This window comes from Scleropages formosus, chromosome 2 (assembly GCF_900964775.1).
Source record: "Scleropages formosus chromosome 2, fSclFor1.1, whole genome shotgun sequence".
In the NCBI taxonomy this organism is placed as follows: Eukaryota; Metazoa; Chordata; class Actinopteri; order Osteoglossiformes; family Osteoglossidae; genus Scleropages; species Scleropages formosus.
The window spans coordinates 24,909,243-24,935,354 of record NC_041807.1 but is presented as its reverse complement, the minus strand read 5'-3'; the positions used below and the strand labels follow the sequence as shown (position 1 = coordinate 24,935,354).

General features: G+C 40.1%; 1 protein-coding gene across 1 annotated transcript in view; it reads right to left on the bottom strand.

Moving 5' to 3' along the window:
- cfap20dc (CFAP20 domain containing) overlaps positions 1-14,873 on the bottom strand; it is a 46,389-nt gene extending 31,516 nt beyond the window's left edge. The window contains exons 1-7 of the mRNA XM_018760815.2: positions 14,385-14,873; positions 13,906-13,995; positions 11,021-11,114; positions 9,629-9,701; positions 4,980-5,094; positions 3,554-3,707; positions 902-1,051 (exon numbers count right to left, since the gene is read on the bottom strand). Of these exons, the coding sequence (XP_018616331.2) occupies positions 902-1,051; positions 3,554-3,707; positions 4,980-5,094; positions 9,629-9,701; positions 11,021-11,114; positions 13,906-13,995; positions 14,385-14,405 (697 nt within the window). The 5' untranslated portion in view covers positions 14,406-14,873. The remainder of the gene's footprint in view (positions 1-901; positions 1,052-3,553; positions 3,708-4,979; positions 5,095-9,628; positions 9,702-11,020; positions 11,115-13,905; positions 13,996-14,384) is intronic.
- Positions 14,874-26,112: the final 11,239 nt, after the last annotated feature.

Sequence of the window (26,112 nt, the reverse complement as noted above, 5' to 3'; positions counted from 1 at the left end):
AACAAAACTTGAATAAATGTCATGACTTATCACAAATTTGTTAAGAAAATGAAATGCCATATTCCTTGATGTTAGACACCACAAATTTACCTATTTAAAAGGAAAAACAAAATGAAAATGAAAGGAACCCAATAACAATACTTTTACTTTTGAGAAAACACATCATGATTCTCCAATCCTTTGCCAGAGCAGTAAACTCGCTGAATGAATCCTGACCTCCACCTTGTGAACTGCTAATTACAGGCGAGGGTAAAGTGCAATTAGCATAATAAAGAGTGACTGCAATTTCTCATTGACTTATCCTCCAGGAATAATGCATAGTATGGCATGACATCCATAAAAATGAAGTAGCACAATCATTTCTGCATTTTCCCCTCAATGTACTGCTCATGATTTACTGGATCTGACAGTTGATCCTGAAAACTCAATCCCTCCACATGGAGGTCAGTGATCCTATGCAGCTATTTAGCTGATCCCTCATGTGGAAAAAAACATGCTGTTGTCTAACTCAAGTGGAAAAATAAGTTACGGTCAGGCGCTCAGAGAAGGGATAACTCATGCCTCCAGTGATCCCTCCATCCCCTCCCACAAATAAAGAAAATGGTAAATTAAGGAGACAGCACTAGAGTGCCTAGACATCACAATCGATATTGGCACGTTTGACGAATGGTTCCGCAAGACAGCTGCTTCTATTGGACGCAGGGTAGGTGAAGGCCAAGACTTGTAAGTAATGACTTAATACCCACAAAACTCTACAAGACTCTTAAAGAAAAAAGAAAAGAAAAAAAATAGGTGAGTGCAGTAGCTGGACCAGAACACACATTAAATTTGTCTTGAACAACAATTGAAAAACAGAAAGTCAATTGGTACTTTAGAGATGCCAGTTGTACTTTTTACTCACCACAATCTGAAGATGAGGGACTAAAGGACTTGATCTCCACCAGCCTCAGAAACTCCATGTTCACTAGTTGTGTGACATGCTGCACATCTGATGGAAACTGAAAACTCCTTGGAATCACGTCCACCAAATTATTACCACAAATGTGAGAATCTGAAGGAAATAAGAAAAGTAATATATATTTTGAATTACTTTATAATGAACCATAATGTGTGCAAATACCGACGGTTAACACAACTAAATTTAAAGAGTAAGTAGACCATCCTTTTGTCACGCCCATGTCCTCAGAACAAGCAGACGTACCTGTGGTGGATCAGGGAGACGGAGCATAAAAGGACAGCGCTAGACTTGCCCAGATTGAGGAACCTTGTTGAGCAAACCGCACATCCATGCCTGTGGTCTCCCGTGATCTCTCTTGTGTTCCTGTTGACGATTTCCCGGTGTCCTGAACTTAGGCTTTGTTTGGTGTACTACGGCTTCAGATTCTCCCTCCTGCTTCGATGTTAGCTCATTGGTGACCCCTGCCTGTTTGATGTTTCTTTCTGCCTGTCCCTTATCGGTTCATCAGCAAAATAAACGGTGTACCCGCACTTGGATCTGTCGCCTCCTTGCAAACATGACAGAAGGGATGGGCCCAATGGGCTCTTTTCTTCCCCAGATTCCACTTCAGGATGACATATAGACCAGGCAGTAAAAACATCAAGGCTGACGCGCTGTCCCGGGTCCACAGGGGCTCCTTGCCCTCAAAAACCCCGAAACTCATCCTACCCAGGTACTGTGTGGTTGCTTCTGTGCAATGGCATTTTCTCCAAAACCTGCAGAGGGCACAAGAGATGGAACCTGGACCCCCCAAGAGACCGATTGGGAAGCAGTATGCACTAACAAGCATGCGGCTGACGCTCCTGAGTCAGGCCCACGACTCCCCAACAGCCAGGCCTCAGTCAGACACTCTCCCTTCTCCAGAAGCAATTTTGGTGGCCCTCCATCCGAGAAGACGTTTGGGAGTACGTCAGTGTCCGTGTCACCTGTGCACAAGCAAAGACCCTGACCCAGAAACCGGCAGGACTCCTCAAACCCTTGCCTGTACTGACTCATCCATGGTCCCATGTAGCTAGACTTCCTCGTGGCTCTTCCCCCATCGGACAGTAAGACCACAGTACTCAAGAAGTTTTCCAAAGCATGCCGTCTTGTCTCTCTCCCCAAACTTCCCACAGCATTGGAGACTGTGGAACTTCTATTTGACCACGTGTTTTGTCTCTATGGCCTCCCAGAGGACATCGCATTGGATAAAGGACCCCAGTTCACTTCCCAGGTATGGAAAGCTTTTTGGTGAAAGCTGGCTATCTCGGTGAGTCTTACATTGGGCTATCACCCTCAGGCCAACGGGCAGGTACAGAGATTAAAACAAGACATCAGTCGTTTCCTGCATCGTTATTGCAGCTATAAACATCAGTGGACTCGGTACTTACCCTGGGCCGAATATGCCTGTTTGGGGTACCAACCACCATTGTTCCCCTGGTATCCCAGCCCGAGCGATGTACTGGCAGTGGACACCTGGTATAAGGAAAGTGCGGAGACATGCCGGGCAGTCCGAGACCACGTCCAACGCTGCACCCTTAGGTAGAAGTAACAAGCAGACCGACACCAGTGTCTGCTCTTCTTTGTGCCAGGTCAGAGAGAGTATGGCTGTCCACTAAAGATCTCCGGCTGAAGTTGCCTGCCGCAGGGCTCAGTATATCAAGGTCCTCCACCGCGCTACTCCAGTTTTTTACAGGCTCCAGTTGGCCCCCCAGTTGTGGGTAAACCCAACCTTCCATGTGTCCCTCTTGAAGCCCTGTGCCATTTTCCTACACCAACAGCCCGTGGATGCCGCTCCATCCCTGCCGGTTCAAGTGGATGGGGGGCCTGCATATGTGGTCCAGGAACTCCTTGACTCCCACTGCAGGCAGGGGGGAATTGCAATATCTGGTTGACTGGGAGGGATATGGTCCAGAGGAGCAATGCTGGGTGCCAGAGTGTGATGTATTGGATCCTGTCCTTGTCTCTGATTTCCACAGGGACCACTCAGATCGGCTGGCACCCAGACCCTGGGTATGTCCCCCCAGGGTCTGTAGAGCGGCCGGTGCTGTTTACACGGGGCGGGGGGGGACTATCACACCCACGTCCTCACAACACACCTGTGGCGGATCACAGCGATGTATCATAAAAGGACAGCATCAGACTGCCTATATCGCGGCACCTCGTTGAGCAAACTGCACATCCACGCATGTGTTCTCCCGCAATCTCTCCTGTGTTACTGTTCCCTGTTCCTTCTTCTCTATGATTTCCCCGTGTCCTGATCTTTGGCTTCGTTTTCTGTACTACGGCTTTGGATTCTCTCTCCTGCTACGACGTTAGCTCAGTGGTGAGCCCTGCCTGTTGTCTGACATTTCTTTCTGCCTGTCCTTTATCAGTTCATCAGCAAAATAAACGGTGCACCTGCACTTGGGTCCGTCGCCTCCTTGCGAACATGACACCTTTAAGGACATCCTGAAAGCACTCCATGTTGTCACTAAAAAAGGCTTGTCATGCCTTCATTCCACTCTAAACAAACCAATTAAACAGTAGTTGTTTCATAGCAACATGAATGGTTTTGCTCATATACACTCATACTACCTTCCCTGAAGGCTTCCATGGGCGACTGCTTCATTGTGAAGATTCTTCTGAGTCGGCAGCTGGCAGAAATGGCGATTCCATCCAAGGAAAGGAAGGCAGCACCCTTGAATACCTCGCCAGTAAATGACACAAGGTCGATGCACATGTTACACCACTGAAATCCAAGCAGAAAAAAATGAGACCTTTCTACAATGCTGCTTTTATGATGCTCTTTAATGCAACCATTGATTTACAGGAGTTATTAACATGGAGGATTTCAAAGAGGTTAGCCAGCATTTTACACAGTAGCTTTAAATTTAAAAGTTAACAAGCCTCTAATCTAAGTTCAATGGTTCACTTGTCTATAAGAAGAATCTCTGAAGCTTGAAAGAAATGTCAGGTAAAAAAGCTGAAACAATTTATTGTGCGGTAGGAAACAACATTTTCATAGTTAGACAAAATGAATACAATACCTAGCGACTGGTGATTACAAAATTATTTTAAAAAAGTTTTTATTCGGTTTAAAATACAGAAGTGCTAAACATACACCAAACAAAAATATCACTTTATGCAAATAATATTCAATGGTTTCTATTCAAAATTCAGCACGTTTGGCTACAACTTCCAAAACCACCTAACATCAGGTCAACAACTACTTATTGTTTTTAAAAACTTGAAACTACACTCATAAGGAGCTCTAATTAAGTTATAATTAATGAGATTTAAAGCCATGAGCCAACAGATCATTTTAATTATAAGTTACTGCTGTAACCCCAGGGGATTTAAGTTGTCCAGTGCTGTTGATTCCAAGATTTTACGCTGTGCATGACTGCTTAAAATAATATGAGGATCCAGCTGCCTTATAAAATAAATTAAGGGTTACTCAAACTGTGTTAGGGAGGGTAATTCTGGCCGTAAGGGGTTTGAATGATTTTAAGTCCCAAAGAGATTATGGTCATTTCAGTTTCATAGATGACTTACAAAATAAAGACAACAAGACAATATGAAGTCTGGAGAATGGAGAATTAAAAATACTCTTTGTAGTTAAAGCAACATGCGTAAACATTTTTTTTAATGGCTTGTGTTTTTACCCACATAGCCTTCTTATATTTCAGCTGTGGCCAAATGGCAAGAACACATGACTCAATTGATTCGTGTACATGGTAACTGGAGGTGTTTTCACAATGATTTGCATTCCAATTAGCAACATGTCCCTTTACTAATGGATAACACGTGAGGAAAAAGAATCATCTTAACCTCAGCTCATTTCCTCAAACAAACAATACAAGAACAGATACCAAATTATTAAACACAGCAGACAAGGGTGTTCTTTTTCTAAATACGCAGAAAAGATGTGTACAATTTACAACATTTACACCTTCTCTACAGAGCATCTACACTTTATAAAGTAAGAAACAATTATTTTTTTTCTCTCGTTTATACTCACAATGCTGCGCCTGAGACTGGAGAGAGGTATTCTGGCATGCAAAGGAGTTGCACAGAATTCCTTGTGAACGGTGGAGAGATACAATCTTCTTTTAAGGTTTCCTAAATCTGTAACCCTGGAAAGAAACGGGCGGATGAAAGTAAGAGTGAATTACTTGCAGATTGACTACACATGAGATGTGGCCCCTTTTTAAAGCCCAAGACACCGAATGTACTCTTTCAGATAAGATCTGTGGTGATTTTCCCCCTAAATGTAAAGATGGAGGGTGGCAGGAGTGAATTCACTTTACATGCTAATTTAATTCCACAGCCGCTGGCGAGGTTAGATTGTTTCTCCCTCCTGCTTTACAATTTCAATTTGCATTGATAGAGACTCCAAAGGGCAGAAATAATCAAGCCACCTCAAACCCCGTTACTCTCATGTTATGACGAGTGCTAACTGGCAGCTGCTAAAATGAAAAAAGGCTTTTCTAAAAATGCAACAGACAAGTGCTGAAAGACGTGTGCATTACTCAAGTCGAAGGAAAAAGTGTGTTGTTTCACTTAAAAAACACACGTGGCTGGAGCAGTGAGAAGCTGCATTTCTAACCATTCTAACCAAGGCCTGCTTAGTTACGTCCCTTTTCTTCAACATTTGGCGATGACCGGGATGGAGAGTGGGCTTAAATCTAAACTTGTCGAAAATATTGTCTTCATCTTACAGGGTCTCCCACAGAAGAAAAGAAAGGTGGACAGCTTTCCAAATACCAAATGGGGAAAAAGGAAGAAAACATTCTATTAAGCAATGACTGCAGCAAGTGTACAACAGTCACAAGTGTATAATATCATAGCGAAAAATAACTTCAAAGTAGTGTATAAACAACTCCAAAGTAGTTAAAAGCTACGATTCGTAATCCATACTCATTTCCCATGCTGAAAACACAAAATCCACTACAAAATACATTTTCTAGTCACTGAAATGCTTCAGGAACTACTTCACATTGCAGTAGTAAGACTTTGCTGATTTTACAAATTTGAACCGAAACAGGTGCAGCTGTTTTTAAACCTTGCAAATGTTTCCTGGCTTTAATTTATAGTGTTACTGCCCTTAGAACAAACCCACAGTGAGCGAATAACCCACTGTTCACAACCACTTCATCACACACTGTGCCGAGGAGGAAAAAAAATACCAGATGCCAATTTCATATTTGAACACGCGCCCAATGAAGGTTAAACTATATTTTGTGGTAAGCTGAATCCAGGGCCCTAGCAATATGTGGCACCCACACATGCCTTCCACAAACTGTGTCTAAATGAATATCTAATTGACTAGTGAGGTATCAAATCGCATAGGATCTCATAAGACCCGAGGATCCCAGGTCCACTTACTTCTAGAAAAAGGCTATTTGCTCAGAGTATGCAAACATACATTAAGAAAAGATAAAGCACATATCAGACATTATTAAAAAGCACATATCAGACATTATATGGTCCTAATGTTGGCTCCCAACCTGCCACCTCACAGCAATAAGCTTCATTAAAGCCCTAACCTGTTACGACTGCATTGCCAAATATGATTATAGTTCTGCGGGTGTGAAGCCAGGGTGCCTACCAGTGGGGCGGCAATTAAGGTGATGAGCATGGCTATGATCGGGTACGACTGCTTGCAGAACATATTTAATATGAGCTGGACTCTCTGGATATGGAGGAGGGAAAGATTGATGAACAGCCATCAGAGCCAGTAACCCCGGGACTGGTACTGAGATCCTCGGAAAAAATGAGGTACTCACTGACAGCAGCGGGTGGGTCATGGCTTACACCTGAAAATGATTAGGCAAACACCACTTTCTGTTCAGCCGCCTGCCATATTGTCCTTATCATTTCCCTTGTTCATTGGCGTGCAGTTGTTTAACCGAATTGATATCATTACCAAGATAGAGGCAGCAAATCAATCATAGAGAAGCTGTAGGAAAAATAAGAGATTTAACAACTGTTCACAGAAGGGAACAAGCTGCTGCCGCATGAGCCCATATGCTGTCACGACTGATGTCTGCAAAAACACCGACACATATGACAAGAAGGAACACCTTTGCATAATTACATGCTGAAAGGTGGAGCTAAAAAGATTCCCGCATTTTGTTTATTTACTAATTCCGCAGCAGCAATGAGGACAAAGCAGAGCATGTTTAGGTATGCACAAGCCTCTCTCCCCACTGACAAAGGAAATTAATTCTGTGTTCGAGTTTTAAATCTCCGCAGATCTGGAAAGTAAGCCAGCATGAAAGAAAAAAAAAGGACCCACTGTTATTCGCTGGATTATGAGTGCCGTTGTGTGAAATAACTCAAACAGCATTTGCCAGCTGTAATGGGACTGCACACATTCCATATACTACTGGCCAAAAAAAAAAAAAAAGACTTCTCTACTAGAGAGATAAAATACTGAGGTCACAGGAGACATGAATATGCATATTCTTCCATGTATACAACCTGAAAAAATATGCACTGAAACTTTTTAATTTAAAAGTCATAACCTATCAGGTGATATCGGTTGCCATGGAAACTGCTGAAAATCCTCATTTTGACTACAAATCAGGAGCTTTAAATATGATCTTCCACCTGCATATGTGAAAATTACTTTTTTCCAATACAATGGATAATCTTCTTGCTGTAAGCTGATACACCAAATGAATCCTCTTTTCTCTTGCAAAGAGAAAACATTCTTTCCATAAAAAAAATACATAAATTGGAAAACAAATACTTCAATTCACATACTAGGAGACCATGAAAGACCTTAAATAAAATGCAAAAAACATGGAAAATATTTAATTTTTCCTATTAAATATAGTATTTCTTACCATCTCATTTGCATTCAACTATCTACTTTTTGTATGACTCATTAAATACGTACCCCTCTTGCTCCATTACAGAACAGCTTTCTTACTTAAAACCTTCCGAACAGTCAAATGTAACAGTACTCATAAAGTGAAACTCTTTCGCTCCACTGGATTTTTTTTTACCCACAGCAGAAGTACACAGTAAATGTCAGTTGCATTCAAACTTGATTCACAGCCATAAGAATAAAGATGATTTTTGAGTGTTTCTTTTAAGGCTTTTTTCATTATAGCTGTCTTTTCATTTTTCATTGGATTAGCGGCACAATACAGAGGATTAGCGCCTTTTGCTACAATATGAAGATGAATAAATTAACACGGAGGAAGGATTGACGTGGCACTTATAGAAACAGGGACATCTGAGGCTAATGAAAAGGAAGGCAAAATCGAACTGAGAATAAGAAGATTCCTCTTCATAATATGTTTAAAAGAAGCCCAAGTCTTATTATGCAAATTGTTGTTATACTCCCTGAGAATACTACCAACATCAAAACGCTTCAGTATGCTCCACAATATATCCACTGGCACCAAACTGCACTCTATTTAAATTACCCAATATAAATTTATCATAAAGTGATTACTGGTTACTTATACAATATTATCTTGCATTTAGAGTACACCCTTTTCCAGGACGATTTACAACGTACAATACACTACACTAAGCCACTTACAACGATCAATTCAGCCACGCAACACAGCAGTGTAACACACCTACACACACTAAGAGCAATTCAGAGTCACGAATACTCGAAGTGTCACGGAACCATGTCTTTGGTCTGAGTGGGGTGAACCTGAAGGTCCCAAAAACACTGAGCCAAGTGCAAATCCACATCTGAACCCATAGGACAGGTACTGTGAGGCCTCAGGATACCTGCTGTACCACCAAGCTGCCTTATTTATATCTGTGGTTTCATAATCAGGGTATTAACTAAATCTGTGCTGAAGGGAAATGCTTAAACAGGTGTAATTTATGGTATATTCAGACATTTTCAGCATGGAAGCTGCTGGTTTCAGCTGTGTTGCCCTTCCGGTGAACCACCCAGCACTTATCCGATGTACTAAGCTTTCAGAGCGAGGAAAAACAACACAATAGTGCACCACAGCAACTAGTTTTAATTTCCCACTTAGCAACTTATTCTTATCACAAGACCATTTAAACATGAGAAAAGAAAAAAAAAAAAAAAACACTGATATCTGTCAGTATAAAACAGCAACATCTGAAAGTATGTTTTATGCAAATTAATTTTTCTATAGATACACTTCTATTAAAGGTTATTAAGAAAATGGGAGTCTTAATTTTTCATCAGTAGTTATATCATGACATGTGAAGCCACTTTTGGACAAAATGTGAGTGTTTTAGTGTTAAGGAGTTTAGTTTGGCAGCTGCTGAACAATGATTAATCACCTTGACTAATATTTATTGATCTAGTCAATCAAAATACACAGTGCCTGAATTCAATTTGCATTAGTAAGTAGAAAGCAGTAATTACACTCAACATTAGCCTGTCAGGAACTCTACTTTTACTTGCCTTCAAATTCTTTATCCAACAGGACAATTCTATACAAATCAGTCCAAAGACCAAACCATACACCACATAATAGACATATGCACATCTTGCATTTTAATATATTGAATTGCCATGCTATAAAATATAAAATACAATACTGGAAAATTTTACAAATGACATATAATCCATCATCGTTCTACTTCATTCATTCATCAAGGACCTTCTGTAATAGCCTGCTGTAAAACTAGTCTGCTGTACGAGGGTACTCTTACATCAGTTCTGTAGAGAAATCTTTCCCGAGTGGTATGTACACTTGAAGTACAAGGAACCTCTGGATGAGCCCAACTGAAATAAAAAAAAACACATAAATTAGATTCCAGACATAAAAACATCACCGCCTAGCATCTAAATAATTTTTTTCCAGTGCCAATGAAACAACAATTTTCTGAAAAGACAGAACAAATAATAATAATAATAATAATAATAATAATAATAATAATAATAATAATAATAATAATAATAATAACTACTTTGACCAAAGTTACTTACAGCAATGCTGAATATCAAAAAAATTGTTAAAGCGTAAGGGTGACACAAACAGGCTGATGCCAAGTAGGAACAAGAGCCAGGACCTAATCTACAGGAGCCCAGGATCTTTCTGACACAGAACACTCTATCACTGTTGTTCTCATCATTTTTTAGAATTTTCTTGTGATTATACTATGTACTCATTTAAAAATAGAGATTTGGCATTATTCAACGTCTAACAATGCGTTTTATGTCAAAGTAGCTTCTATTTAGACTAAATGTTCTGAAATACAAACGATATTCTCAATTTTCAAAGCAATATACAGTAGTTACAAAAAAAAGGAGCTGAAAACTGCTAATATGAAAAAAGGGGAGAATAGGATCTCTCACAAACTGGTTGTCATAGCTCAAATTAAGCTCTCATTGACAAAATGAAATAAAACCCTAGTTAAAGCCAAGCTATGGATTTTATTTTTTTTTTAAATATAACAATTAGGCATCCATTCAATCAAAGCTTAATTACGTGAAATAACAGTTACTAGCCTCATTGAACTGTCAGTTAAATAAAAGTATTTCAGGGCAAAACAACAGTTACCACTTGATATGCCTGACTTGAATTTTTGTTACTTTTATCCATTATAGAAACACTCACAAGTAACAAAAAAACTCTACTCAGCTATTTGGAAAAAGAGACACCACAAAAGTTCAGGAACATAAATCACAAACAACCAAAACTCATCAAGTCTTGATTTCTCCGTGGCTCTCTACCTTTTGGCTACACAGCCCACTTTCCTGTTCAAAGTGCTTTTGACAGTAAGCCGTGTTCAATTTGCAAAAGGCCCGGTGAAACACTGTACTGCCAGAGAGAACATCTGTTACTTCCAATGTGCCTGGTCTGACCTGCAGGAAGAAACCTGTGGCCTTCTAATTTATTGAACTCATAATGGAAAAGATAACTAGCAAAGGCAAACCTCTCTTACTGCCAATACTGTGTTTCTACAGAACTGGTACACAAGCAATGAACTCTTACTATATGTATTAGTCTAAAATGTACAAATAATGTGTGTGTGTATAGATAAAAACACTCAACAAATGTTAACAAAATTTGTTTTTAAAAAGTACAGATTGGAACTTACGGGCCATTTTGTTATCCTTTGGCATTTGCATTTTATTTGTCTGGCTGCTGCCCTGCAGGATGTATACAAATCCCTTCATTGTCTTGTCAAAGTTCTGGATATGCACAACAAAACAGAATATATTGCATTCAGCATTACATTCTTTAAACATTTTTTAAAAAAATAATATTTTGACTGTAAAACACACCTTGGTAAAATATACATTTACCATGCATATTCTTATGAAACCTCCATTCAGCCATTCACGTTTAAATATGAATTTTTTTTATGCACCTACTTCGGTGCATACAGTGAAAAGAAATAAAAGTAAGTTTACTTAAGAACCACATATCTACAACTATGTCTCTCTTTCTCCTAATGTAATGCGCAAATTGTGTTTTTACGGGACACACTTGCTTTGGAGAAAAGCATCTGCTAAATAAATAAATGTAAATAATATCCATTAAATAACCAAACTGCACTTAAATTTGACTGGATTTTAACTATGCATATGGCAATAAATTAAGTAATGAAAAAATTATTTTCTCAAATCAAACTCAGGTCATCTCAATATTTAACTTTATACTCACTGGTGAACAAACAAGTGATGAATATAGGTTTGGGATCATCACAGCAGCCCTTTCTGTAAATACTATAGTAGTTTTAGTTGTGCTACAAAAATTTGATGAATTACATAAACAAACACACACATTTTAATATTATACCATTATTTATTTAACACAATAATACACAAATTACATATCGCAGATATACTTTTGTTGTTGAAAAATGGACAAGCTAACTATTAAAATGCTTTATTGCCAACACGGTGTATTCAATATTGTTCATAGTATTTCCCCAACCACCATATCAACAAGACGACGACACTTTCCCAAAATAAACGGTGTAATCTATTGCTACTGTTACAAATCAATGAACTTGTAATGAACTGCTATCGCAAAAATTACCCCTGCATGTAATATATAAGTGTTGTAAGTAGCATTGTAGGTTGCTCCAGAGTAAAGTGTCAGTTAAATAAGTAAATGTAATTTTGTACCAAAGCAAACTACCCATCCATCCATTTTCAGTAACCGTTTCTTTTCTGATAAGGCCGCAGTGGTCCAGATCCTATCCTGGAATCACAGGGTGATGAACATTGGGGGGGGGGGTGTCTTACATTTACATTTATTCATTTAGCAGATGCTTCTGTCCAAAGCGATGTACATCTCAGCCAAAGTACAATTTATGCATTACATTAAGAGAAAGAGACATAGCTGCAGACATGTAAGTCTCAAGTAAACCTAGTTCATTACCTACCACTTGCTGCACCGAGGTTCATCGTTCAAGTAGGTGCATAAAACACAGAATAGACGAATCCTGATACGCCCCTACCAATTTTTTCTTATATTATAAAAAACACAAACAATCACATACAATGCCGGAGTAGCGGCTGAATAAAGGCTTATTTGGTAATGCTCATGAAGTTACAGTGCATGAACATTTACACCGTCCATGAGCTGGAGAAATCTTGGGCGAAATGGGTCCAGAAAAGGTGAGTTTTCAGAACCTTCTTGAATGTAGACAGAATTTCCGCAGTTCTGAGTGAGAACTTTCGTGCTTTACCTTTTGTCTTCCCATCCCCTTTGCAGAAACTCCCAGAGATAAAGCACTCTTGTGGGCTGCCTTGCTTTCACTTTTCCCTGCAGTTTTGCCCCATACAAGTGTTGCCCACATCTGCTTAAAATTCTGGTATTCTAATGGCCTGAACATTTATTGTTTGTTAAAATTAACACTTCTTTAAATTGTCCAAAGCAAGTTATATTGTTTGGAAACTCTACACTGACTAATTACTCCTAGCCCTTTGAACAGTGGGTCAATTTTTACTCCATTTTACTCCTTTTATCAAGCTCAAGGCTACTACAGTAGGGTATGGACCTGAACCAAGGCACTATTCTGCCTGCTTGTCCCAACATGGGACCCTGGGGATGTTTTTAAGCTGACACTTTTTTTCCAAAGCAATTTACAATATTAAGGCACCAACAATTATGCACCTACCTATAAGAGCTGGGTAATTTTTTTTAGTGGAGCAATTTAGACTAAGTACCTTGCTCAGGAGTACAACAGCCCGAGGTAGGATTTAAACCTGCAACCTTTGGGACCAAAGGCAACACACACACACACACACACACACACACACACACACACATTTTCAGAACCGCTTGTCCCATACGGGGTCATGGGGAACCGGAGCCTACCCGGCAACACAGGGCGTAAGGCCAGAGGGGGAAGGGGACACACCCAGGACGGGACGCCAGTCCGTCGCAAGGCACCCCAAGCGGGACTCGAACCCCAGACCCACCGGAGAGCAGGACTGCGGTCCAACCCACTGCACCACTGCACCACCACGCCCCCTTCTCCAAAGGCAACACTTTTACATTTATTCATTTAGCAGATGCTTTCGCCAAAGCGACTTCTAATGGATATGATGTGGTGTTACCAGCCCACACACCTTATTCACCGCGGTGACTTACACTGCTAGATACACTACTTACACTGGGTCACTCATCCATAAATCAGTGGAACACACTCTCTCTGTCACTCACACACTATGGGGGAATCTGAACAGCATGTCTTTGGACTGTGGGAGGAAACCCACACAGATACAGGGAGAACATGGAAACTCAACATAGAGACTGAGCAGGGAATTGAACCCATGTCCTCTCGCACCACCCACATGCTGTAAGACGACAGCAGCGCTACTCGCCGTGCCACCCAACCACTTTTCTAACCACTATGCTCCAGCTATCCCAGAGTTACCATATTTATTTCAAAAGAGATTTGCCAATAAATAAACCCCAGAAAAAATAAAGGCGCATGATAAGACGCGAAAGCCAATGAAGACTCACTTTACAGACTGCCGACGGCCCCCCACGCAGCTTCCACTTGGCCAGGGGGTCTCTGCCCTGCGCGCTGAAGATGTCCACAACAGCGCCACCCTGCGGCGCAGGAAACGACAAGAAGGTGAAGCGAAGGGACATTTACATTACATTACATTACATTGATTCATTCATTGAGCGGACGCTTTTCTAAAGCGGCTTTGCTACACTGATTAAGCTACTTCAACTGCCACTAAGTCTTATTTACCAATTTATTCCTTGGGTAACTTTACAGGAGCGATTTAGTGCCCGGGTCAGGGATACTACTGGCTGGGGGGGGGGGGGCGTGAGATTGGAACCTACGACCAGCAGCGGTCAAGCGAGTCGGGGAAAAGACTCGAGTGTGTATCCATTCGCCGCCTTTTCGTCCAATTCTGCGTCGCACTGCAACGAATGAATATGCTTTGAACCAAGTATGTGGAAGCACTGGTCTGGAGTACGAAACATACCTGGAATTCGTTCTTGAACATGTTTCTCTCTTTTAAAAAGCTGACAAAGTGCTGGCGGAGAAGTCCAGCGTTGCCATGTGGTGACCAATAGGGAAACGGAGGGCACAATCGGGGGGGGCGCTGAGCCTGAAGCGACAGGAGCACACCTCTAGCTCGTACCACATACACCGTCACCGGTACACTTCGGCAGCAACTCTTCCGTACTGTCGCTGTTTGTCCCTTTTTCCAATTTACCTCACTATTACTGTGGTCGATGCTGCCGTTGTTGCTTCTCTTGCTTGCGTTACCTTGTAGAAGCAGCAGGCCCAGGTAGGTAGGGCGTGAGTAATTAACCGAAAGAAACGCACTCTCTCTCCTCCTTTCTCTTTTTCTCTTTTCTTTTGCGCCGCCTTTTTTTGTCCGTGAACTTTGCCTTATTGCGCCTTCAAATGTATTCACTGAAACTCGCTGTTCTGCTCAAATTAGGGGTCTTTTCTCTCTATTAGCAGTTTAGACGTAGGGCGTATTTGATTGCCAGGGCACGCGCGCGGTTTCTATGGATACATAACGCTACACATGCGCAGAGAGAGAGAGAGGAGAGAGGTTGTTCTACATAAAGGAAGAAAGGAGCCTTCAAAATGTTTAATTTTAAGCTGTTCTTTTCAGGCCTATCTTCATTTGTTCAAATAACTGAGGACTTGGTGCAATGATGTAGTACATTTTGTATATTGAACGCTTCACTGTTCAAATATTTAAGTATATTTGAAAAGACTTGAGTTTGTTCACCGCCAGCCCTTTCCCACCTGTGTAATAAAACTGTCTGCAGTTTGTCATGGATTAGGAATTGTGTGAAAAGCGAGAGACTACCCTGGCCGGTCTCCGTGGTATTACCCAAGTCTCTTATGAAGAATACAAGTGATGTTAGATAGTTTGCACTTTCATCCAGTCATTATCACTAATTGCTTCTTCAGCACAGGGTCAGTGTGGCGTGGAGCCTGTCCCCAAAGCACTGGATATGAGACAGGGTACACCCTTGATGGACCATCACAGAGCAATATCACACACTCATTCACTCACACTGTGAGGATATGAGTCACCAATCCTCCTGGAAAACACACGGAAGGAGATTGGAGCACCCACAGAAAACTCACATAAACCACAGGGGAACATGCAAACTCCACACAGATTGAATTTGATTTTAAGTAACATGTGAAGCCCCAGTCCAGCAGCTGTGAGACGCTACTGCGCCACCCCATTATTAGTACATGTATTCATTTAGTAGATGCTTTCCTCCAAAGCACTTATACCATTAAGCTACTTACAATTGTTTACCCATTTACACGGCCCAGCTGCCTAATTTTTGCAGGAGCAATTGTAGGTAAGTACCTTGCTCAATGGTACTATTGCTGGAGGTTGGATTTCAACCTGCAACCTTTGGGTCTAAAAACAGCAGTTCTAACCCTTTTGCTACCAGCAGCTGGTACTGTTTGTCTTCTCATTATTATTGCAGTCTTGTTATTGTAGTTGTTGCTTAGGTAACGCAGTTCTGAAAGCAACGGTTAGCAGCTAGCAGTTTTGCTGCTGAAATGTAGATGAACATGGAACTGTTGCTTGCATTCTTGACTAAATGCATTTCAGAGAACAGAGTTGCTTTGAGGCGGGAAAGTGCTTTGTTATGTTCTCTACTCTTGTAAAGTGGGAAAAAATATTAATCAGAGAGACAAGTTCCTTGTTTTCATTATTGCCGAATTGAAATTATATAATTTGTCTGATCCTCTTTATAATCCCAGAAGGTCATTTTTAAATTTCATATTCCTGTAGAGCATGGAAGACCTGCCAGGCACTAGTGATAAAACGGTAACAAATAAGTCCCTTTTTTTACAGACAAAGAAATTAGTCAATGCCCTTAAAAGATATTACTTTTTAAACCATACAATGTACCGTACTTCACACCAATTTTAATTCTGAAGAGGAGTTACCGCACACTGTGAAAAAGTTAACTAAACATGAAGTGCCGCATATGCTTTTATCCATTTAAATAATTTAGAGGGAAGAAAATAAACGTACTCCAAGTGGAGTAACACAACACAGGCTGTTGTTTATGTACTAATCTTCAGCCAAGCACAGCTGATAGCCATCGCTTTGTTTGGGGACACGTGCTGTGATAATCTGTCAGGGAAATGGAGATGTCAGAACAGAAAATGAAGATCATAAGTTGCATCCAGAGAGGTATAACAATGTACTGCAGACACTGAGTCAGTGTTCAAGCAGTAGGCAAGCAGATTTATGTAAATTTTCTGTATCTTACATTAAACCTTTTCTAGATTTAAGAATTTGATGCTAGCAGGTCATGTAATGGTCAAAGACAAAGAAGGTTCAAGCACATGAAAATGCTGAAACTGTAGGAATGAAACAGCTGCCCTGCCCTTGAAAAAAGAATAGGTTTAGGCAATAATGGGCTGTATAAACAGATTAAACATAAACCCTATAAAAGAAATACATTTCAATGTAGTATTCATAGTAAGGAAACAATTTATTTAGTAAGTTTCAATACTTTCCCCGTTGCTGAGTTTTAGTATTCAGCCTTAAGTCTTTTTAAAGTGGAACAAACATTTTTAGGCTAAAAGTACAAAAAGTTTGGAAGAAGTGTGAACTATGTTTTAGAAAACATTTACTGTGGTATGACTGTGGCATTGCTAAATGAACACTTTAAGGCTTTTTTTGCAAAGCTGTGTACATCACCATTAAAAGCTATGAGGACAGATTAACTTTAGCAAAATCTTACAGAGGAAAAAGATCAATACTAGTAGTTTCAGCTGAAGTGAAATGTCAGAACATCAAGCAACTTGTTGTCAAGTCCTCCGATCAAGTTTTGCATTTGAATTGTCATATAAATTGTCCCATTGTCATTGTTCACAGTTAAAACCAAATTTCTCCAAGACATTTGGATTTAGTCATACTCCCATTTCAATATATTTATTACATTTTAATTGTCAGTTAAGGGACAGTGCAATTATTTGCTAACCAGGAATCTGGTGATTTTTTTAAAAAAAAAAAATATATATTCTGATGAGTTCAAACAGTTCAAGGATTTTCCCTCCATTTCTGAACAAACAACTGTAAGTAAATAATTTCAGCATTTCCACTGGCAATTTACGTGCAGCTTTGCAAAGCACTTTTGCTTTCAGAATATCAGCAGGAAACTGTTCTCATAATACCATCAAAAGTTTTGTGCACTATTTAATTAAATAAAGCTTCCATATTATCTTCCAACTTCTCCCATCATCATAATGAAGTAGGGATTTAGGATCCTCATCAATCTAGATTCAAACATGGTGGAAAAATAGCTGTAGAAGAAGCCAAAACATTTAGAAAATTATATGATAATTTTTTAGACCAAGACAGGTACTGTCTGCATTTACTTCACATGTTAACACCAATTTCAGGGTACCCTGTGATGGTGATAAAGGTTTCATCTGGTACTGCACAGAAACAAGAGTCCTTAAGAGACACAAAGCTTGTTGATAAAGTATCATATTTCTAGTCAACAATAACATTGCTGTTCCCAACAATCACAGTCTATTGTTTTGTAACAGTGAAATCACTAAAGGAGACATAAAACGCGCAACAGCACTCTCCACTGGGTCCTGGTAGTCCATAGGTAGACGGAGAGTGTGATATACAGTATTTGCACTAAATTTCATTGATCACTAACAATGAATTAAGGTTGGAATGAATAATTTTTGGAATAGGAATTAAAGTTTTCCTGCTAAACTCACGTTAGTCTTCAAACTAATAGCAAGTTGTCGTGTTTTGTATGAAACACAGTAAATAATATGCAAAAGCACATGCCATAAAAGCCTTAATTGAACGTGCACCCCTCCAGGTGTCCCCTGCTAAAGGACAGTGCAACCCATAGTAAAGCTCTGTGTTTAAATCCTTGCTATGCCACACCAGCTACAGATGGGCATATGCAGAGCTGTGGGAAAAACTGGACGAAGAACCACTTCGCATGCATGCTGTTAGGCCTAATAAAGTCTGCAGCCCACAGAATAAAAATGTGGTGGCTCACATCACACGTAAAAGAGGGAGTGTGAGCCTGTGTTCACCTGTCTGAAATAAGCATAGGTTTCCTAAGAACTAGATAAATTCTTACATTCAAAATAAGAGCTAGATCAATGATCAGGTATGACATGTGATCAGCCAGGCTGCTTCTATGATTTTGTGCAATGATTTTTAAATTTCTGCATTTTTTAAGGCAGACAAACTGGCTAAGCTCGTGAAGTAAATTAATCATAACCTTATATAAGGTCACTGACTCTATTCTTGTTCACCAATGTTGACATCATTACTTCAATTGAGACACTTGGTTCTAAAAGCCAAAGGTGAAGTTTCATTGAGAGAACCTCTATATCACCTTACAAGAAATGGCATCATGGCAAATAATCCATCGTCCCAAGCAGGGTCACAGTTATCCAGAGGGCATCCCAGAGGCCCTGGTCACAAGGCTGAGGGAGGGTACACCCTAGGCAGGACACCAGTCCTTTACATGGTAGGTACAGACACACACACACACACAGGGGAATTTGGAGTCACCAGTTCACCTGAACTGCATCTTTTTTGGAGTGTGGGAGGAAACCAGAGCCACCACAAGAAACTCATGCATAGGGAAAACATAGTGACTCTGCATAGAGTGAGCAGGGATCAAACCCACATTCTCTCACACCACCCCGGTATTGTGAAGCAGCAGAGCCACTCACTGTGCCATCATGCCACTCATGGCAAGTAATACAATTAAATTTTCCTAATTTTAATGACTAAAATGTTTCTTAGTTTCATGCCAGGTTAAACTAACAGGTACATTGTCAACACCTCATCAATCATACAGCACAAACAAAGGAATGTTATGAGGAATGAGGAATATTAATCTAAAATTAAATGAAGCAGAAACATTTGTGCACAAATTTTTGTACCATTAAAAACACATTGTAGTTTACTAAGTTTGATTAATTCCCATCTTTAAACTCTTATTCCATGAATCCCCAGTGTCATTTATCACATTATGTCAATCTGATGTTTGCTAATTTGGGGAACAGGAACAGAAATTGCCCTGTTTGGCCTATTTAAATTATACACAGTGATAATGCGCTAATGAAATATGCTGAGAAAACTGACAGGTGAAAATTACATTTAAAAATGAATGATTTTTGATATTGGAAGTACGGTTGGCTTGTTTTGTCATCTTTTTTGCAAAAAAAAAAAAAAAAACATTTGCATAGATAAGAAAAATAAAGAATCCTGCAAGTCTGTAATCCTAAATTTGTTTATACAGAATGTTGTATTAGAAAACTGCATGTGGTGGTGTGGTGGGTTTGGCCAGTGCCTGCTCTTTGGTGGGACTGGGGTTTGAGCCCTGCTTGGAGTGCCTTGTGATGGACTAGTGTCGCGTCCTGGGTGTGTCCTCCTCTCTTGTGCCCTGTCTTGCTGGGCAGGCTCCAGCTCACTTTGACCCTCTTGGGACAGGTGTTGGTTGGTGTTCAAAAATGTTTTGGCTGAATTTTTTCACATGTGGGAAAAAAAATAAAAATTCCCAGAAACATTTTGAAAATTTAGAAAAATCTGAAAACAGGCCAGTTTTTTGTATTCCTATACACCTTAGCTAAAGGGAATCACTTTATTCAAATTTATTCACTGTCTTACAATTGTGCCAAACACAAAAAAATTTGGTATCTTCAATAAAAAAAATGTACTGGCCACAATTCAAAAATCAAAATCTGGCAGAATATGTACACTGAGTCTATGTGTTAGCTTCATATTTAGGCCCATGTCATAACTGGAAATACAGTATATATCTCAGCTTTTATGTGATGGTCAATAGACTGTGCATACCTTGTATGCTCCGTCATGGTTAACAGAAATCTCAAGTGTTTTTTTTTAAACTCAGTGGAGGAAAAAAGAAATGCAATCTGAAATTTACCAGTACAGGTAATCTGACTAAATCAAACCCTTTGAATGTTACTTGACCCGAATCAGGCATTATGTAAACAGCTCATTTAGTTGCTTGATAAACATAAATTAATGACAAGTTCAGACAAAGTGCAACACACACAGGGGGCTGCAAGTAGCAGAACTGAAAATTGCCATGCTGCATGATGTGGCAACACAGTACATTTCCATGAAGTTCACCTATGGCTGAGTGTTTTTTTGGGTATTTACATGTCTCTTATGTACAAGTGCAGTAAATGAGTGGGCAGCAGAGAAGCATACACCACAGGAAAATCCCAGCCTCAGGTGAACAGTAAGCAATAATGACAGAATCTGCATAAGATTAATGTAAATTCCTATTAAAGCCCTCTTCTGTGTTTCTTGTATGTGACACAGACGTCACTGTAGTATACTTCATGTTCATGCTATTTTGTGTTTCCTGTATCAGTAAGACAGTAATCATTGAGAGGACAACTTGTGGAAAGCAAGACCAGAACCTGCCAAGCTGCAGCCTTAGTCAGGTTTGAGCCAGGTAAACCCTGTACAAAGTATAGACTTACAAGTATTCGTAAAAGATCTGCTGAAATGTAAATTATTATACAGGCAGTCCACGGATTGCAAATGAGTTCCGTCCTTAAGTCTGTCTTTAAGTTGAATTTGTATGTAAGTCGGAACAGTAAGGTATGTTTTGTATCTAACGTCAGTTTGTCAAATATTTGTCTTAGTGTATATATAGTATATTGTGTGTGCTGTTTTACACCAAGAACGAATCACTGAGAGTTTTATAAAAGAAAGATTCCTGCCAGCCTGTAGGGTGTAAGTTGACAAAGGTTAATTATCATTGGTTAATTCTTAATTGAAGTGGGAATTGTTATAGGCTGCACTATGTCTAACGTGGGCTTTTTCGCGTGGGAGCAAAATAGGTTCCACAGTGAGATTGTGACACGAGCTGCTGTTCTTAATAAACTCTTATTTGTGCATTCCAAGTGTTCCAGTGCTGTGTTTCAGTAAAACTTCCAAAGAACGATGTACCTTCCTTTCGGACACCACATTGTGTACCGTCCTATGCATAAAAAACGTTAAAGAAACACTTCCAGATACACCAAAACATCTTTAACATAATAATACAGTAATGATAACAATAATGCAATGTAATGATAATAACGAGTTGATGAACCGCTGTAGATGCTCGATGTTTTGATGTGGCTCGCAAAGTAGCACCTGTTTGTTATTACGAATCATATGTAACTCGGATTTTTAATATAGCAGGCTTTACGGGGGGTGCTTCGTAACTACAGGTTTTACGCGAGTCAGACGTTCGTAACGCAGGAACTGCTTGTACTATGGATTAATTCATAAATTAGTGTAATTACTTACCTTATTCCATCCATCCATTCATCCATCCATTGTCAATAATGACGCATCCAGTGTGGCTCATGTTGGTCTGGAGCCTATCCAGGAAGCATACAGTGACAGGTAGAGTAACCTCTGGAAAGGGTGTCAGTCGAGGTTTACATAATTGCGACCTGCTAACCATTTTTTTTCCAGCACAAGTTTAGTTTGATTCCGCTTCATTTCGTAATGGCCTTCCTACAAAGTCTCTGAAACAGTAATGATTTTAAGAGCAAGAGAACCCTATCTGCCGAGGGACACCACTATAATTAGAGAAACTTAATTTGACTCCAGTAAGTCTGTAGCATGTGGCTATTAGAGACATTTTCATCAGATTGCTCCTCTGCCGAGTAGAAATCCTTCTTATAACCCTTCCTTACGCTATTTACATTTACCTCTGTGAATGCAGTCAGGGAGTCTTAATATGTGTCCATCTGAGCATCTGGCATCCTGGCAAATAATATAGCAGAGGTCTGTTGGCCTGTGGGGGCTCTTTGTTAATGTGAACATCTCTTAAAGCGTGGTGCTGAAGCCCAGTAAATACTTTCTTTTTCTGTGCTCTGGTAAATTAACAGGTTTCACTGACTATTTTTATCTCAGGGAGTTACTGATGAAACACAGCAGTGTGTTTTCCAAAGTAGACAATTCACTGAAGCAAACTACTCTGTAACAGCAAAAATACATATATAACTTCTGTTTTGCATGGATATAGATATGCAGAGGTCATCTGCCAGCTAAGCCGATTGGTTTTGCATTCATATATCATATAAGTAAGAGCCTCTATATCATACTGCTCCTGAGACTTATGATAGCTGTGCTTGAAGGCTTTTGAAACATGGACATTGTTGGGGAACATGAACCTTGGCATTTTTTATGGTGACAGTACCTGAATGTGGCCCTTTAGTCTAGAGAGCTGGGCCCATGTACACTGTGAGAATAAATGTGAAAATAAATCAGTTGTCTGAGCTGCAGGCCAGAGCTGAAAAATAGCCTTGTCGCCAATCACTGTTCAGGCTTGTTTGCATTGCTTTCTGGACCCCGAAGGTCATTACTCTTGTCTGATGTGTTTCACTCGGACCTATTTTAAACCCTATTGTTGCGGTAATTACCAAAGACTGCTTTCATCATATTAGTCTTTGCGTAAATACAACAGGAGTTCATTTGTGTAAGAAACAGTTACTGTGGTGATAGCTTGATGTGCTGTATAATTGCAAACCTTTTTTTTCCAAATTAAGTGAAATTAGGTGTGAGTCATCCCATTGCCATGGTGAAAATACACGAAATTAACATTTAATTGGGGACGGGATCTATATTAAACAAATCCTGAGAAACAATATTCACATGACAATGTTGAATGACAGGTTCTGCAAACGTTTTGTTAAACACGAACAAGGTAAGGCGCATGCGAAGGTAGTGTAATCTGTTCTTTTGACCTTTCAGAGATATTCTGTACACATTTACAGTTATTGTGCATCAAAGGCTATAAACGTGTATGTGGATCTTTTGACCTTTTGCAAAGTTGGCTTATGTGATCCATGCTCACAGATATAATAGCGAATTAATTTTAAGTTTTCCTCATCATCCTGTGAGTGGGAATAAACGTAAATTCTTTTTTGCCATCTGTCACTCGTAACTTTAATGCCTCATGCTAATTTACTATGTTCACCCTGTAGACGATCATCGAAGCAGATTGTGTTTTTGTGTATTAGAACATAAATGTGAATCTTATGACTGGGACTCATTTCAAAGTTAAGATTACCTAATTAGCATTTTTCTCTAATCACGTTGCAGCAACTAAGTCAGCCAACATTAACGCAAGTTACATGTACATAAACACAAAATAGGAAAAATACAATATGTGGAAACATTGCATGCAGTATTTAGCCTCTTTCTAAAAAGTAGAAGTAGTAGACCAGAGGTATACTTTTACACAACTTTGCTTTGAATAGAGAGGGGGTGCGGTGGCGCGGTGGCGCGGTGGGTTGGGCCGCAGTCCTGCTCTCCGGTGGGTCTGGGGTTCGAGTCCCGCTTGGGGTGCCTTGCGATGGACTGGTGTCCTGTCCTGGGTGTGTCCCCTCCTCCTCCGGCCTTACGCCCTGTGTTACCGGGTAGGCTCCGTGACCCCGTATGGGACAAGCGGTTCTTAAAATGTGTGTGTGTGTGTGTGTGTGTGTGTGCTTTAAATAGAGCGCTGCTTCAGTCACTTTGAATCTTCAGTTTATTTTTATTGTAACTGGTATATCTATACATTCATACACAGTATATATACTGATTTGTGTGTGAGAGAGAGTGAGTCTGTCTACAGTTTATTTATTCTACTATAATGTACTTTTAGAGTTCTTGTCACAAGTAAAAAATTTAACACAAGGGCAATCCCTTCAGCGACATTAACTTTACCATGTGACTCTTGTGATTTATGCTAAAATATTAAACTCTTTATTGTATTCCTTCTCCCGGTTTTTGCCCCAAGGTAGCCATCCTCACTTCTCCCTTATTAGTGGCTGTCTGTAACATCTTCCTGCATGTGCCAGGAAGGCCCGTGAGCCAGCAGTATGCGCTGCCTCTGTGCTCGCGACAGTCCAGAGGCTGTTTGTCACACAACGTCACAATGGGAGCTACTGGCAACAACTCGAGGAGCTGCACATCTCTCACCGCTAATGTCTGGCACCCTGCAGAGGATCAATAAATCCCTTGTTGAATATATTGTGAAAATAATAAGACCAGTATATCAAAAGCCATGTAAATGTTGTTTTGGCTTGCTTACATAAATTTCGGAAAAACACAAGTGATATTTCTTCATCTACTAAAGATCTCTGATCCCAAAATATCTGTTAGACTTAAGTGTAATATAAAGGATACTATTTAACTCAAGAAAATGCTTGTTTTTAAAATGATATCAGCAATGGTCTAATATCCCAACTGCTTATTTGCTATCACCCAAAGATTTCATTATTCTTCAGTAAGCAATAAATGCTGAGACAACAATTTTTTACACCTTTACGGTGGTAAATATCTCGCTTTTAATTAAAGGTGAGCCATTTTGTAACCACCTGCATATCATGCATGCGTTTAACCTTGTTTTGAGAGGTCCAAACATGGTCAGCAGGTAACATAGTGGTTAGAAGAACGCCCTTCCCAGGTCCACTTGAAGGACCTGACTTTGAATCCCACCTCATGCTGTTATAGTTTTGAGCAAGGCACCTTGAACCGCTTAGAAGCTGCTTTGGAGAAACGTTTCAGCTAAATGAATGCAAATGGAAGAAATATTTCCTTTTTTTGTTAGATTTTATAGTGGTGCAGCATTAGATAACATAATCCATCCATTGCTAGACAGATAATGGACATCCTGGGCAGGATGCCAGCCACTGCTAGGCAAACACAGGTACAGCCATAGAGTGCCACTGATTAAAGAGAATGGAACATGGGAATAACAGTGGCGGACCACGAGGAAATCCAGACAAATTCAGAAAGAACTTGAATGAACACCCACACAGTCTGGGACGGACCTGAACTGATGTTCATAACTCCATCTTGACTCCCTAACCCACAACATACTCCAAGTTGAATTATATACCTACAGCTGCAATAACACACACACACACACACACACACATTTTCAGAACCGCTTATCCCATACGGGGTCACGGGGAACCGGAGCCTACCCGGCAACACAGGGCGTAAGGCCGGAGGGGGAAGGGGACACACCCAGGACGGGACGCCAGTCCGTCGCAAGGCACCCCAAGCGGGACTTGAACCCCAGACCCACCGGACAGCAGGACTGTGGTCCAACCCACTGCGCCACCGCACCCCCCGCTGCAATAACATTGCAGTTTTTGTTGGCTCTCTACATGTAATAAGTCTGTGTGAGTGTTTGGAGGAACTGCAGAAGGAAGTTGAACAGTAGGAGATACAGGATCATGGAAATGCACTTATATTTTATTACTAGGATATGACTCAGTGTAAGATTACAGAAATTTGATTTAAACGCATCCCTGTTCCTTGTCAGTACTCCAGAAAAAGAAATTAAATCCTTAGGATTCATCCTGTATCTTAAAATGGAAGTTGCTGTACTTTAGTAAGTACTTCAGTACCATTCTGCCGTTTTTATGTGTACTATTTCATTATCAACATCAAAGCAGTTTCAGGCCGTTCAGCACAGTGTGTGGCTGTTGACAAATTTGTTCATAAGTGTCTGTGTCTCCCTTATTAAGATGAGATGCATGAATTATATTACAAAGGTTTTATGGGAAGCAATTTATGAAAAACATAATTATTTATTTTTGTTTTAAGTTTATCTGAAGTCCTGAATGCTGACATGTCTGAAACATTAGGAGAGGTTCTTGGTATGGAATTCAAAAAGCACTGATTTTTT